The 16,184-nt window shown below is 45.4% G+C and overlaps 1 protein-coding gene and 1 long non-coding RNA gene across 2 annotated transcripts; both read right to left on the bottom strand.

The window, feature by feature from the left end:
* Window positions 1–3,345: 3,345 nt before the first annotated feature.
* LOC148377702 (janus kinase and microtubule-interacting protein 3-like) lies at window positions 3,346–11,660 on the bottom strand. Its single transcript, XM_088368162.1, has 10 exons — window positions 11,585–11,660; window positions 11,430–11,500; window positions 11,189–11,293; window positions 10,931–11,073; window positions 10,733–10,775; window positions 10,452–10,514; window positions 10,267–10,365; window positions 9,952–10,185; window positions 9,726–9,831; window positions 3,346–3,353 (listed from the first exon to the last, which is right to left on the bottom strand). Exons 7-10 carry the CDS (start codon window positions 10,354–10,356, stop codon window positions 3,346–3,348), a joined length of 438 nt encoding a protein of 145 aa, XP_088224288.1. The 5' UTR covers window positions 10,357–10,365; window positions 10,452–10,514; window positions 10,733–10,775; window positions 10,931–11,073; window positions 11,189–11,293; window positions 11,430–11,500; window positions 11,585–11,660.
* A 1,612-nt stretch (window positions 11,661–13,272) lies between these two features.
* LOC148377701 (uncharacterized) lies at window positions 13,273–14,076 on the bottom strand. The gene is made up of 3 exons (XR_015856500.1): window positions 13,989–14,076; window positions 13,625–13,842; window positions 13,273–13,366 (listed from the first exon to the last, which is right to left on the bottom strand). It is a non-coding gene; the product is annotated as an uncharacterized LOC148377701 (long non-coding RNA).
* Window positions 14,077–16,184: the final 2,108 nt, after the last annotated feature.

Here is a 16,184-nt window from a genome sequence, read left to right as displayed (position 1 = left end):
TGTTGTTCAGTGCGTTATAATGTTGTTCAGTGCGGCATGGTGTTGTTCAGTGCGGCATGGTGTTGTTCAGTGCGGCATGGTGTTGTTCAGTGCGGCATAATGTTGTTCAGTGCGGCATAATGTTGTTCAGTGCGGCATGGTGTTGTTCAGTGCGGGATGGTGTTGTTCAGTGCGGGATGGTGTTGTTCAGTGCGGCATGGTGTTCAATGCGGAATGGTGTTGTTCAGTGCAGGATGGTGTTGTTCAGTGCGGCATGGTGTTGTTCAGTGCGGCATAATGTTGTTCAGTGCGGCATGGTGTTGTTCAGTGCGGCATGGTGTTGTTCAGTGCGGCATGGTGTTGTTCAGTGCGGCATAATGTTGTTCAGTGCGGCATGGTGTTGTTCAGTGCGGCATGGTGTTGTTCAGTGCGGCATAATGTTGTTCAGTGCGGCATGGTGTTGTTCAGTGCGGCATGGTGTTGTTCAGTGCGGGATGGTGTTGTTCAGTGCAGGATGGTGTTGTTCAGTGCGGCATGGTGTTCAGTGCGGGATGGTGTCTTTCAGTGCGGCATGGTGTCGTTCAGTGCGGCATGGTGTCTTTCAGTGCGGCATGGTGTCGTTCAGTGAGGCATGGTGTTGTTCAGTGCGGCATGGTGTTGTTTAGTGCGGCATGGTGTTGTTCAGTGCGGGATGGTGTTGTTCAGTGTGGCATGGTGTTCAGTGCGGCATGGTGTTGTTCAGTGCGGTATCGTGTTGTTCAGTGCGGTATCGTGTTTCTCAGTGCGGTATCGTGTTGTTCAGTGCAGTATCGTTGTGTTGTTCGTATTGTGTTTAACACTTAGCCTCTAACACTTAGCCTCTAACACTTAGCCTCTAGCATCTAGAAGGTAAATAAATAGGAAGGAAGGACTCACCGGTGACGTCTTCGCCCACGTCCAAGCGTTGTACTTTGTATTTTCATCCTTCTGACAGTGGAAAACATAGCCAACAAACACCGTGGAACCTAAACGAATGAAAGAAAACTATCATTTGGCCACAACCAACATTCACAGATACAACACAATGTGACGTGCGGGGTTGAGGTTAAAGGTTGAGTGAAGGGCCCTCGTTTTAAACTACTTTTTTGAAAAGGATTGGGAACAAGTAAGACGTATTTAATTTATTTAATGGGAAGTAGTAAGAGCTATTGAATTTAATCTATGTATTATATTCTATTGTATTGTATTCTGTTGTATTCTTTTGGATTGTATTCACACTAACCCCACTAAAACTTCAGCCCACAAAAACTCGCCTCTGGCGCCTAGCCTCTGGCACTTAGCCTCTAACACTTAGCCTTTAACACTTAGCCTTTAACACTTAGCCTTTAACACTTAGCCTAGAAGGTGAATAAATAGGGTTAAAGGTTGAGTGAAGGGACCTCGTTTTAAACTACTTTTTTGTAAAGGAGTGGGAACAAGTAAGACGTATTTAATTTATTTAATGGGAAGTAGTAAGACTTATTAAATTTATTTAATCTACTTTTCTTCCCAGGCAAAATTTGATGTGCTGCAATTCCAAATTTCCAAAGTGAATGAAGGAATGAAGTCCTTTAAATTATGATTTTGTATAAATACTAGGCATTAACACAAAATCGACGGCACAAAATGGGCAGACTTTACTTGTTTGAAAAGGACTGGTTACAAGACAGACTTTTTTAATTTATTTAATGGGAAGAAGACTTATTTAGTTTAATTGATCTATTTTTGTTCCCTGGCAAAATTCGATTTGCTGCAATTCCAAATTTCCAAAGTGAATGAAGGAAAGAAGTCGTTTAAATTATGATTTTGTTTAAATACTAGGCATAGACACAAAATCTACGGCACAAAATGGGCAGACTTTACTTGTTTGAAGAGGACTGGTTACAAGACAGACTTTTCTGATTTATTTAATGGGAAGAAGACTTATTTAGTTTATTTAATCTATTTTTGTTCCCTGGCAAAATTGGATTTGCTGAAATTGTATTTTGCCAAATCTTGCCTTGAGACCTGATAGGAAGTATTAAACGCTTAGTTAAATCAATACAAGTTGGTAATAAGAGCGAGTAATGTTGGTTGAACCGATGAATGAAGGTTGAAAGCAATTTAAATTATGACTTTGTATAAATACTAGATATTAACAGAACATCTACTGCGCGAAATGGGCAGAGTTTACTTGTTTGAGAAGGAGTGGCTTATTCAAAACTAAGATTTATTTAATCTGTTTGTTCCCAGGCAAAATTGGATGTGATGCAATTCCAAATTTCACCACATGATGGTGCCCAATTTTGACTTCATAGGACATATTAAACACTTAGCTTGTTATTATGTTCAAGGTAATCAGATTTGTTTATTATTCTAATGGCCTCTTCAAAACTATTCTGGATTACTACTTTGGATCTATTCTACATTACTTGGCAACAACATACTCTGTAACAGATTAGGCAGTATAATCATATCTGTTAACTTGAGAGTGCCCACACTCAATCTACTTATCGTGATGTTAAATCAATTACTGTTAGACATTATTTGTCTGATAATCTACCAAATCTTTGAATTGAAGAATTTGTGATTTAATTAATAGCTTGTTGTTATGTTAAGGGTAATCAGACTTGTATATAATTCTAATGGCCTTCTTTTGAAAACTATTCTGAATTACAACTTTGGATCTTATATTACTTTGCAACAATCTACTCCGTGACAGATTAGGCAGTATAATCACATATGTTAACTTCAGTGCCCACACTGTATTTATTTATGGTTATTTGTTAAATCAAGTACTGTTAGACATGAAATAGGAAGTGTTTAACATAAATGTTATGGCTACTCACCATTGTAGCTCGCTCCTGGTCAATGATACGAGCCTCTTCTTGCAGTGGAAAACTTGCAGCCAACAAACACCGTGGAACCTAAAGGAATGAAATTAAACATTAACATTTCGCCTCGACCAATTTTCACACGTACAACGCAACGCGGCTACACTTCTGCTATTACAAACGTAAATCTCCTTAAACACAATGAGTGTTACTTACCGTGTACGCTCTAGACGGTCCAGTTGCAAGCAGAAAATAAAGATATTTCTGTTGATAATCGTCGCTGCTCAGTGGCTCACGGCCATCGCGCCAACAGATTTGAATTTTGGCGGAGGTTCGGGCAATTACGTCATATCCACGGCACATGACTGCGACGTAATACCCGCTTATCTGAAACGGCAGTTAAAAGTAGAGTTACATCAAGTTTTCTTGGAACCTAAACGAATGAAAGAAAACTATCATTTGGCCACAACCAACATTCACAGATACAACACAACGTGCGGGGTTGGGGTTAAAGATTGAGTGAAGGGCCCTCGTTTTAAACTACTGTTTTGAAAAGGAGTGGGAACAAGTAAGACGTATTTAATTTATTTAATGGGAAGTAGTAAGACTTATTAAATTTATTTAATCTACTTTTCTTCCCAGGCAAAATTTGATGTGCTGCAATTCCAAATTTCCAAAGTGAATGAAGGAATGAAGTCCTTTAAATTATGATTTTGTATAAATACTAGGCATTAACACAAAATCGACGGCACAAAATGGGCAGACTTTACTTGTTTGAAAAGGACTGGTTACAAGACAGACTTTTTTAATTTATTTAATGGGAAGAAGACTTATTTAGTTTAATTGATCTATTTTTGTTCCCTGCCAAAATTCGATTTGCTGCAATTCCAAATTTCCAAAGTGAATGAAGGAAAGAAGTCGTTTAAATTATGATTTTGTTTAAATACTAGGCATAGACACAAAATCTACGGCACAAAATGGGCAGACTTTACTTGTTTGAAGAGGACTGGTTACAAGACAGACTTTTCTGATTTATTTAATGGGAAGAGGACTTATTTAGTTTATTTAATCTATTTTTGTTCCCTGGCAAAATTGGATTTGCTGAAATTGTATTTTGCCAAATCTCGATTTGAGACCTGATAGGAAGTATTAAACGCTTAGTTAAATCAATACAAGTTGGTAATAAGAGCGAGTAATGTTGGTTGAACCGATGAATGAAGGTTGAAAGCAATTTAAATTATGACTTTGTATAAATACTAGATATTAACAGAACATCTACTGCGCAAAATGGGCAGAGTTTACTTGTTTGAGAAGGAGTGGCTTATTCAAAACTAAGATTTATGTAATCTGTTTGTTCCCAGGCAAAATTGGATGTGATGCAATTCCAAATTTCACCACATGATGGTGCCCAATTTTGACTTCATAGGACATATTAAACACTTAGCTTGTTATTATGTTCAAGGTAATCAGATTTGTTTATCATTCTAATGGCCTCTTCAAAACTATTCTGGATTACTACTTTGGATCTATTCTACATTACTTGGCAACAACATACTCTGTAACAGATTAGGCAGTATAATCACATATGTTAACTTGAGAGTGCCCACACTCAATCTACTTATCGTGATGTGTTAAATCAATTACTGTTAGACATTATTTGTCTGATAATCTACCAAATCTTTGAATTGAAGAATTTGTGATTTAATTAATAGCTTGTTCAGGGTAATCAGACTTGTATATAATTCTAATGGCCTTCTTTTGAAAACTATTCTGAATTACAACTTTGGATCTTATATTACTTTGCAACAATCTACTCCGTGACAGATTAGGCAGTATAATCACATATGTTAACTTCAGTGCCCACACTGTATTTATTTATGGTTATTTGTTAAATCAAGTACTGTTAGACATGAAATAGGAAGTGTTTAACATAAATGTTATGGCTACTCACCATTGTAGCTCGCTCCTGGTCAATGATACGAGCCTCTTCTTGCAGTGGAAAACTTGCAGCCAACAAACACCGTGGAACCTAAAGGAATGAAATTAAACATTAACATTTCGCCTCGACCAATTTTCACACGTACAACGCAACGCGGCTACACTTCTGCTATTACAAACGTAAATCTCCTTAAACACAATGAGTGTTACTTACCGTGTACGCTCTAGACGGTCCAGTTGCAAGCAGAAAATAAAGATATTTCTGTTGATAATCGTCGCTGCTCAGTGGCTCACGGCCATCGCGCCAACAGATTTGAATTTTGGCGGAGGTTCGGGCAATTACGTCATATCCGCGGCATTTGACTGCGACGTAATACCCGCTTATCTGAAACGGCAGTTAAAAGTAGAGTTACATCAAGTTTTCTTGGAACCTAAACGAATGAAAGAAAACTATCATTTGGCCACAACCAACATTCACAGATACAACACAACGTGCGGGGTTGAGGTTAAAGATTGAGTGAAGGGCCCTCGTTTTAAACTACTGTTTTGAAAAGGAGTGGGAACAAGTAAGACGTATTTAATTTATTTAATGGGAAGTAGTAAGACTTATTAAATTTATTTAATCTACTTTTCTTCCCAGGCAAAATTTGATGTGCTGCAATTCCAAATTTCCAAAGTGAATGAAGGAATGAAGTCCTTTAAATTATGATTTTGTATAAATACTAGGCATTAACACAAAATCGACGGCACAAAATGGGCAGACTTTACTTGTTTGAAAAGGACTGGTTACAAGACAGACTTTTTTAATTTATTTAATGGGAAGAAGACTTATTTAGTTTAATTGATCTATTTTTGTTCCCTGCCAAAATTCGATTTGCTGCAATTCCAAATTTCCAAAGTGAATGAAGGAAAGAAGTCGTTTAAATTATGATTTTGTTTAAATACTAGGCATAGACACAAAATCTACGGCACAAAATGGGCAGACTTTACTTGTTTGAAGAGGACTGGTTACAAGACAGACTTTTCTGATTTATTTAATGGGAAGAGGACTTATTTAGTTTATTTAATCTATTTTTGTTCCCTGGCAAAATTGGATTTGCTGAAATTGTATTTTGCCAAATCTCGATTTGAGACCTGATAGGAAGTATTAAACGCTTAGTTAAATCAATACAAGTTGGTAAGAAGAGCGAGTAATGTTGGTTGAACCGATGAATGAAGGTTGAAAGCAATTTAAATTATGACTTTGTATAAATACTAGATATTAACAGAACATCTACTGCGCAAAATGGGCAGAGTTTACTTGTTTGAGAAGGAGTGGCTTATTCAAAACTAAGATTTATGTAATCTGTTTGTTCCCAGGCAAAATTGGATGTGATGCAATTCCAAATTTCACCACATGATGGTGCCCAATTTTGACTTCATAGGACATATTAAACACTTAGCTTGTTATTATGTTCAAGGTAATCAGATTTGTTTATCATTCTAATGGCCTCTTCAAAACTATTCTGGATTACTACTTTGGATCTATTCTACATTACTTGGCAACAACATACTCTGTAACAGATTAGGCAGTATAATCACATATGTTAACTTGAGAGTGCCCACACTCAATCTACTTATCGTGATGTGTTAAATCAATTACTGTTAGACATTATTTGTCTGATAATCTACCAAATCTTTGAATTGAAGAATTTGTGATTTAATTAATAGCTTGTTCGGGGTAATCAGACTTGTATATAATTCTAATGGCCTTCTTTTGAAAACTATTCTGAATTACAACTTTGGATCTTATATTACTTTGCAACAATCTACTCGGTGACAGATTAGGCAGTATAATCACATATGTTAACTTCAGTGCCCACACTGTATTTATTTATGGTTATTTGTTAAATCAAGTACTGTTAGACATGAAATAGGAAGTGTTTAACATAAATGTTATGGCTACTCACCATTGTAGCTCGCTCCTGGTCAATGATACGAGCCTCTTCTTGCAGTGGAAAACTTGCAGCCAACAAACACCGTGGAACCTAAAGGAATGAAATTAAACATTAACATTTCGCCCGGACCAACATTCACACGTACAACGCAACGCGGCTACACTTCTGCTATTACAAACGTAAATCTCCTTAAACACAACGAGTGTTACTTACCGTGTACGCTCTAGGCAAAATTGGATGTGATGCAATTCCAAATCTATCTGAAACGGCAGTTAAAAGTAGAGTTACATCAAGTTTTCTTTTTTAATCAACACAATCATTTACAACCGTTGACCAGAAAGAATCGTCGAAATTCGACGTCCCCCACAAACGCCACGCTCACTCGCTTTTCAGGGCAACAAAAGTACTTCTTTTTAAAAACGATGAGTTGTACTTACCGTGTACGCTCTGGACGGTCCAGTTGCAAGCAGAAAATAAAAATATTTCTCTTGTTAGTCGTATGTTACCATCCGCTGTGTCTTTGTCAACATCGCCGCCATTTTCCTACTTCCTGCTGCGAGCCACGCCCACGGATTTAAATTTGGGCGGAAGCTCTTTCCATTGGCGTCGTTTTCGCGTATAGCAAATCCGATTGGTTGGGAAGGGGGCACGGTTATGCAGCCGAGGAGTCCTGTGATCGGTGGGATGTAAAGTAGGCGTCGACGTCACGTCCGCGTCACGTGACCACGACGTGGCAGACGTCAAATAGCAACCGCTGTTTTGTTTAGTAGACTTACAGTTGTTATGCATTGACATAATGGCGCACACACCAAATAGATTTAAATAAATTAAATAATTCTTCTGCCCACTCTCTTTTAAACAAGTTAACTCTCCCCGCGGATTTGAATTCCGGCGAAAGTTACGCCCATCGACGTCACGTATGTCACGTGACCACGACGTGGCAGATGTCATATAGCAACTGCTGTTTTGTTTAGTAGATTTACAGTTGTTATGCATTGGCATAATGGTGTGCACTCAAAATAGATTTAAATAAATTAAATATTTCTTCTGCCTACTCCCTTTTAAACAAGTTAACTCTGCCCACGTCCATTGACGTCTTGTCTGCGTCACGTGACCACGACGTAGCGACGTCATATAGTAACCGCTGTTTTGACCAGTAGACTTAGTTATTATGCGTTGACATAATGGCGCACTGGTTAGCATGGCCACCTCTTAAGCATGATGATGCGGGTTCGACGCCTGATCAATGTTAGCATGGAGTGAGCTGAAGTGCATGGCGCTGAAGATTTGAATCTTTGAAATGCGCTGAGGTCTGACATATCAGGCAGAATGGTTTGCCATCACGTTCAACAAAAAATAGAAACTTTCCCACTCTGATTAAAACGTCCTGTGTTCATCTACGTATTTTCGTTTTGCTGTGCATCTTTTCCCTGCCATTTCGAGAGCCCAATTGACACTCATAGTTTAAAGAAATGTGTTTGCCCATCCTACTTTGTGGAATTTCACCACATGCGCTTTTGACCAAAATACCAAATTGAACTCAAGTGAAGCCAACACGCACAACCCCCCCCCCCCCCCACACACACACACACACAAATGTTGATATGAACATAAAAGAGCCGCATGCGGTTCGGGAGTTGCGGCTTGGCCAAACCTGTACTATACAACTTTATTTGTATAAAATTTTCACAACAGCTGTCACACAAACAAAGCGGGAAAAACCGAAGACGTGCGTGTTCCGCCCACGCTGGATTTATTTGCACCTTTGAAAAGACACCGTATTGCCGCAGATGTGGCAAAGAGTACTTTTGGGCATCTGAGACGGAAGGATGTCCAAAGCATCACGTCACCTGCTCTGGTAGGCATGGTGGTGGGACGTTGAGGTCAACCGCTTTGGGGTTGGCTGACTCTTTGATCGCAGGATGCCACACACTTGAAGACAGAAGCAGAAAAGCAGAGCTAAATGCAAAATGTACTCACCGGTGACTCCAATTTTTTTCCCCCCTGAAGAAACAGCTGGACGGGTGGCCCCGGCTGGCCAGTGGGACTCTTGTTATTCTGACCCTTTTTAGTGCGCGTTTGGGGCAACAACCGTTTTTTGTGGCGCTCTCTTCTGGTTCAAAAGTGCCCTGCATGTGAATTTGCTTTTCCTGCCTTCTGATTGGATGAGCGCCGGTGTGACGCGGTGCCTCTGTCACCGTGGCGGGGGGTATACGTTGGCATCGGAGCGTCTGCCAACGTCTGAGACCGGCTGGCAGTGTATCGGAGGTGTCGAGTGCGGTGCCGCTGGAGCTCACTCACCAGCTGGTGTTAGGGCCACAGAATGAAGGCCAAGGAGAAGAATAGAAAGAGAAACAGAAACTTCTCCTCCAATTGTTTGATTTGTCTCTTCTGAGCTTCGATGAATTCTTTCAGCTCTTTGTTCCTCTAGGACGGACAAATGGAAAGTGGCATTCAAAAGCCAGTAAGCGTGCAAGTAAGTGCCGGGCTGGCTTTGGGCCCTTACCTGTTGCGCGCTGTGCAGCAGATCCATTCTCTCTTGGAGGATGCAAGCGTCGCGCTCCCTCAACTCGCACATCAGGGCTCGCTTCCATTGGTCCACGGCGCTCCTAAGCTCTTCTCTCTGATCCGCCGTCAGCACGTCATTCACGCCAGCGTGGCTGGCTTTTTCGCCGTCCGTGGCGGGGCAGTCCCGCTGCGGTAGCGCCTCGTACAACATGGCCTCCAGCTCCAGGATCCTCTGGGCCGCAATCCTCGTCCATCAGTGGTCCGGCGGGAGATTTGAGGGCGGCTTACCTTATGAGCCTGGTCCATGGAACACTTCCTGAAGTCCAACTCTTCATCCAGGTAGCCCTTCTGCTTGCAGAACATATCCTAGCACAGCTCAAGGTCAGAATTGTTGGGGCACATTGCCGGAGTTCCCCTTGGCTGATGTCGCGTGTCTGTCTACCTTCTCACTTTCAATGTCCAACATCTTCTGTTGAAGTGCTGACTTGGTCACTTTGATGTATTCTAACCACTGAGGAAAGGCTGCTGTCACATAAGCAGAATGCGAGAGCGTGCGTGGACGTGCGCGTTACCTTCTCGGCTAGGGTGAGAAGGGTCCTGGCGTGAATCACGACCACCTGCTCCTCGTTGGTGAGATTCTGCAAGAGCCCAAAGGCACAGCGTCAACAAGCTTCTTTCAGCGCAAAGCCTTCCAAAAGTCACATTTGAGCCGCCGAGTCTCGTGGAGTGCGAACATAAGGAGTTCGACATACACTTACGGCGTTATAGCCCAGGATGTCCAGCTTCTTCATCAGATCACTGATGACGATGTCCGGGGGAAAGGCGCAAGGAGCAATGTAAGGTGTTCTGGGACCTCGGGTTAAGGTTAGGGTTGCGAGGGACGCCTTACGTACGCTCACGCCCTCGGTCTCGCAGTAGATCTGCAAAGGGCTGAGGCCGTCTGGGAAACGGACTTGCAGAAACTTCAAGACGGGGGAGCGCCACTCCCTCTCCTGAAAGGCAGAGGCATGCATCCGTCCGTCCGTCCGTCCGTCACATCTCTGGCCTCAACACGCTTGTGCGAGTCTTCCCACCTCCAGCTCCAGGATGCGGAACTCAAGCAGTTCGTTTTGGTCTCGGATATCCTGGATGTGCTCTTTCAGACGCGCTTCTTCCGCCTCCATCCGCCTGACCTGAAAAGACAGTCAGACCTCATCTGCGGGGCTTCCCGACAGGTGTGACGCCAAGCGACTCCGCCCAGCGCCTTTCTTTCCGTCACCTTTTCGGCCAACTGCTGATTGCTCTGACGCAGCAGCTGCTTCTCCTCCACCCACTTGACATTCTAGAAGAGACAAACGCGTGGACAGCTTTGGAATGTTGTGTCATTTTCATCCACAAATTCTTTGGTTGACTGGAAAATGACATTTGCTTTTCTCCGCATTTTCCCAGCCACGTTCGGGGGGGGGGGGGGGGGGTTGGTCCAGTAATGCCAGACGGATGAGTGACTGAAGAATGTAGCTATTTTGTCTGAGAAAAAGGTGTGCTCATTGATGAGCTTACCTGTCCTTGTTGCTTCAGCGCTGACTCCAGATCTGCTACTCTGCTTTGATAGTGACCCATTTCTACCATCAGCTTTTCTCTGGTCTGAAAGGAGGAGGAGGGAGGCTCCTCCTCCTCCTTTCAGACCAGAGAACACCCGAGGCTGGGTGAGAACGGGGAGGCTGCGACCCGGCCGGGGGTTGCGGGAAGGGGCGCCACCTTGATCTCCTTCTCGGCGTCGTAGTCCCCTTTCGCTGGTCTGGGCTAGCAGAGCGTAGGCTCGTTGCAGCGCTTGATATTCTTGCGTCAGCTGGCGGTAGCGAAGCTCCGCCTCTTCATGCACACACCAATGCAACACAGCACTCGTACCAGAATCAGTCAGACCGGCGACAAAGCACCCGCGACGCAAAGACGAGTCCGAATCCAGGCTGAAGAGGAATGTTTGGTGCCAATACGCTGGCAGAAATGGCGGGCTACCTCTTCGGGTTCCGTGTCGGGGGTTCTGTCGGTGTGAAAAGACAAGGACGATCCGTCCGAGTCCACCAACACGTCTTCGTCGTAGCCGTAAAATGTTTCGATGACCTGCGGGCGCGGAAGCGAACATCTCTCTGAACAAACTGAAGCGACACCTCACGATGAATCGACGAGAGGAACGATAGCGAGAAAAAGGCCATTTCATCTTGCGCAACACCAAGCAGCCGCAAACAAACAGACTCACCTTGCAGGACCTCACGCTTTGTTCCTCCTCAGAGATTCTCGACGTCGGTATCGTAGCAGCAAATCTCTCTCCTGTCGACACAAATAATCCGCCTTTGAGATTCTTTGGATGCAAAGGGAACGAACGGCTCCGGCGCAGAAACAAACGCGACTCACAATGACATTTCTGACATGAGCTCCTGTCTCCAGAGCCTGAAAAACACGTCACCGGCGATGATTGGAGGGACGCTCGTCTTTTCCAAAAGTGACAACTACAGGGTGTGTCAGGGTTTTCCAGATTATCTTTATCGTATCATTGTGTTGCTTTGACTTTGACTGCGACCTGTAATAAATAATATTATTTATCCCTTATTTATCCCTATCGCTTATCCCTTCCTACACAAAGTCGTAAAACACCCCTTGCTATGTTTTGACTAGAGGTCAAGGGCTTCCTCTATTCAATCCACTCTTACACCCACCCTGTTTCTCTTAATTAAAATGCTCGTGCAGGAGCCGAGAGTCAGACTTCATTCGTACAACGGATGGACTCTCCACCTGCAGGTGTCCAAAAGAACTTACTTGTCTCCCGTGTGGTTCTTGCAAAATAAGTTGGAGCGAGCGCAACTCTAACAGGGTGCATTTTGCCACTAGCTGCCTACGGACAATGACGTCGCGCTCGCGGCTCATGGTTGACGGGCTGAGCAGCCGGGCAAGTCCGTCGTTTTCAGCGCACAGCGAGTGGCAAAGGCGCTGACAAAACGGGAGCTTTGAGCTGCTGAAAACGGCAAAACAAGTCTAAAGCGTGTTCAAACGCGTGCGCACAATGCTCCTGCTTGAAAGGTCGGAATTTAAGGGGCCAATTTTTTGGATGGCGGCCGCCGGCCAAGCTTTGGACGGAAAAGGTTTCCTGGCGACAGCGAGCGAGCGCGGCGCTGCCGTACGTGCACCGAGTCGCCTGCCTGAAGACCTTGGACAAGTCGTCGATGATGTGCCGCTGCTCCACAACTTGAAGGAACTCCATTTCACCGTCCTGCTGGCCGCAACCGCGGTCCAGGTCATTGAGCGAACTAGGCCTTCTCTGTGGAACACAAATGCAGTGGACTCTGTTGGCACGCCGCCGTTGTCCGCGTCGACTTACCAAGCTTGCCATCTCCTCGTTCTCCTGGGTGACAAAGCGCACTTTGTTTTCAAGGCGACACAGCACCAGCGAGAGTTCTTCATTCTTCCTGCTCAGGCGTTTGTTTTTGTACAGGAGTGGCAGAAACTGGCTTTCTGTTTCTCTCAGTCGCTTTAGCTGCAAGCATGAAGTGCGGGATGTGAAAGACGCACAACACGCGGGCCAGAACGTATCCATTCCTTTTGCATCGGTTTGAACGGAATCGTGGCTTTGGCTCCCAATAAAAGACATCTACCAGGCAACCGACTCGCCGCGCCGCTCAACTAATAAGCAAGCGCAATGGGTGCCTCGCTGGATGGCGCGCATCAAACGTAGCGCAAACCTTCAAGCGTGCCGTCAATAAATTACCAGTTCATTGCGCTCTTCAGAAAGCAGGGCGTTTCGATCCTCCAGTTTCCTGATGACTGCGCTGAGCTCAGCGATTTTCAGATGAAACCGTCGCGTGTCCCGATCCTCCTGAGACTGAAAACGCCCCGCAACACACACACACACAAGCACTCGTTCAAAGTTCAAAACTGTTTTTGTGCTACCTTCCTCCAGCAACGAACTAAGTCATGCGTACTGCAAGTGTGTGATGAGGTGGCTTACGCAATGAAGAGGATTGCTAGTAGCGGCGTTGACCCCACTTCCAGGGTAGTTTAGGCCCGCCCTTTGGGAATCCCTCAGGGCAGCGATCTGCTGCTCGGCAGCCTGAGTCTGCAGCTGAAGGCGGTGGACGTGGCCGGCCCCAGGGCTTCATCCAAAACACTAACCGCTCTGTCTTTCAGCTTGATCTCATCCGTCTGGATGTACAAACGGGGAGCGCTCAGGCAGGCGGGCAAACTCATTTGCCAGAATTGTGACAAAAACAAAGAGAGCAACCGGCCAATTTTTTTCTTGAATCGACTAGAACACCTTTGCTGTGACAAAAGCGAAGCGAGCAACCGGACATTTTCTTCTTGTGAAATAGAATAGAATAGAATGCCTTAGGTGTCATTGCACTGCAGGTATACAACGAAATTGGGAACATAGCCACGCACCGCGCATCTGATCAGTCCTACCAGTCGGCGGATCTCCCTCTCGCAGTCTCTCTTGGTTCGGCTCAGCTCCTCCCGATGCTGGTGATGAGCCGATCGGAGCTCGGCCGCTCGGGACTGCCAGGCCTGCTGGGCCGCTGCCAGGGCTTCTTCCGCGCTCCTGGTGGAGGCGACACCGCTCGGTCTCCCGACACCGCCGCGTCTCCTCCACCTCCGCCAGCAAAGCGCCCCCCCCTCCTCACCTGAGCAGACATTGCGCCACACCGGGCCGTTGAGACCGCAACGGAGCGCCGCGACGCTTACTGGGGACAAGCTACACAATACGGTAGCGGCCGCATCGAAGCCCGACGTGGCGTGCGGATAGTCAGACACGGATAGAGCGGATCACCTTGTCCATGGAGCCGTCCCTCAGGCTGAGGACCAAGGCATTCAGTCGCTGGATCTCTCCATCTTTGATTTTGATCACTCTCATCAGCTCCATTTCATGATGCCGCAGTAATGTCTCCCTGGTAATGGCTAACTCTTTCTGCTTCTCCTCATGGAGTTTGCTTTTGAGTTCCGTCATGGCGGCGGTGGCACGGTGGTGCTCCGCCCGCAGGTCCTGACTTCTCTCTCTCTCCAGACAGCTGACCTGACATGACTTAGACTTAGACAAACTTTATTGTCATCTTGTCTGCACATGGTGCATACAAAACGAAATTCCGTTGCATACGTCTTACAACAAAGTAGTGATATTGCAGTTGAATAGAAGTAACATATCCTATGAAAATATATATATATACATATATACTATATATATATATATATATATATATATTAAAAATAAGTATAAAGTGCAGCAGTGATAATTATGCAATAGTGCAAGTAGGCAAAACAGTATTCAAGAGTGTGCAGAGGAATGCTAAACCATGTATTAAACTTCTATTTAAAGGGTTTATACAAGTTCAGTAAAGTTGGTAGTGCGAGATAGTGCAAGATAGAGGTCCGTAGTGTCATAAAGTACAGTTCTGTGAATGTGTGATGCAGAGTTCAGTTTAGAGCTCAACAGTTCTAGTGTTCAACAGTCTGATGACAGCAGGGAAAAAGCTGTTGCAGAACCTGGTGGACCTGCAGCGGATGCTGCAAACCTCTTCCCAGAGGGCAGCAGGGAGAACAGTCCATGGTGGGGGTGTGATGGGTCATTGATGATGTTACGGGCACGGGACATGCAGCGCTGAGATGAAATGTCCTGAATGGAGGGAAGAGGAGCCCCTATGATCCTCTCTGCTGTCCTCACCACTCTCCTCACGTTCTTCCAATCGGAGGCGGTGCAGCCTCCACACCACACAGAGAGACAGCTTGTCAGAATGCTCTCTATGGTGCTCCTGTAGAACGTCCTCATGATGGGTGGGGGCAGGTGGGCTCTCCTCATCCTCCGCAGGAAGTACAAGCGCTTCTGTGCCCTCTTGACCAGTGCCGTAGTGTTCATAGTCCAGGTGAGGTCTTCTGTGATGTGGACCCCCAGGAATTTGGTGGTGCTGACCACCTCCACAGCTGAGCTGTTGATGATCAGTGGAGCGTGGTGAGGCTGTTTTTTCCTGAAGTCGACGATGATCTCCTTCATCTTCTCCTCATTCAGGATCAGGCTGTTTTCTCTGCACCAGCCCACCAGCTGCTCCACCTCCTCTCTGTAGTCCAGGTCGTTGTTGTCTCTGATGAGCCCCACCACCGTTGTGTCGTCTGCTGACTTCACGATGTGATTGGTGGTGAACCTGAGGACGCAGTCGTGTGTCATCAGGGTGCACAGCAGGGGGCTCAGGACGCAGCCCTGAAGGGAGCCTGTGCTGAGGGTGATGACATCAGAGGTGTTCTGTCCGACCCGGACTGACTGAGGTCTGTTGGTGAGGAAGTCTAGCAGCCAGTTGCGAAGGGGGGTGTTGAAGCCCAGGTGTTCCAATTTTCCTACCAGATGCTGTGGGATGATGGTGTTAAACGCTGAGCTGAAGTCCAGGAACAGCCTCCGCACATGGGTGTTCTTCTCCTCCAGGTGAGCCAGGCTCAGGTGAAGAACGGAGGAGATGGCGTCCTGAGTGGAGCGGTTTTGCCGGTCGGCAAACTGGAACGGGTCAAATAATAGGGGGAGTCTGGAAACGATGTGACCTTTAAGCAGCCTTTCGAAGCACTTCATCATAACCGGAGTCAGTGCAACAGGCCGGTAATCATTAAATGAGGTGATTTGAGGTTTCTTCGGCACCGGAATGATGGAGGCAGTCTTAAAGCACGCCGGCACTGTGGCTTGGCCCAGCGAGGTGTTAAAAATGTCTGTGATGACCCCAGCCAGATGACTTGCACATTCCCTGAACACACGCCCAGGAATGTTGTCGGGGCCAGGGGCCTTACAGGGGTTGACTCTCCTCAGGGTCTTCAACACATCGGCGGAGTCAAGGCAGAGTACCTCCTCTTCCTGATGGGGGACAGTTTTAACTGCTGGAGTGCCGTTTAGTGCCTCGAACCTCCCAAAGAAGTTATTTAGACCATTTAGAAAGTCAGCATCAACTACACCCACCGGGGGGGGGGGAGGGTGAGTTGTAGTCTGTAATCGCCC

The sequence above is a fragment of the Syngnathus floridae genome, unplaced genomic scaffold (genome assembly GCF_059516105.1).
Source record: "Syngnathus floridae isolate MCC-2025c unplaced genomic scaffold, RoL_Sflo_1.0 HiC_scaffold_100, whole genome shotgun sequence".
Taxonomy (NCBI): domain Eukaryota; kingdom Metazoa; phylum Chordata; class Actinopteri; order Syngnathiformes; family Syngnathidae; genus Syngnathus; species Syngnathus floridae.
This window is presented reverse-complemented; position numbering and strand designations above follow the sequence as displayed.

Bases quoted from the DNA above. Each gene is read 5' to 3' on its own strand.
- LOC148377702 (XM_088368162.1), bottom strand. From the start codon at position 10,356: ATGGAGGCGGAAGAAGCGCGTCTGAAAGAGCACATCCAGGATATCCGA. The intron at 10,186-10,266 runs GTGGGAAGACTC...TCTGCCTTTCAG, and splicing joins TCCGCATCCTGGAGCTGGAG to GAGAGGGAGTGGCGCTCCCC. The intron at 9,832-9,951 runs GTAAGTGTATGT...GGGCTCTTGCAG, and splicing joins ACATCCTGGGCTATAACGCC to AATCTCACCAACGAGGAGCA.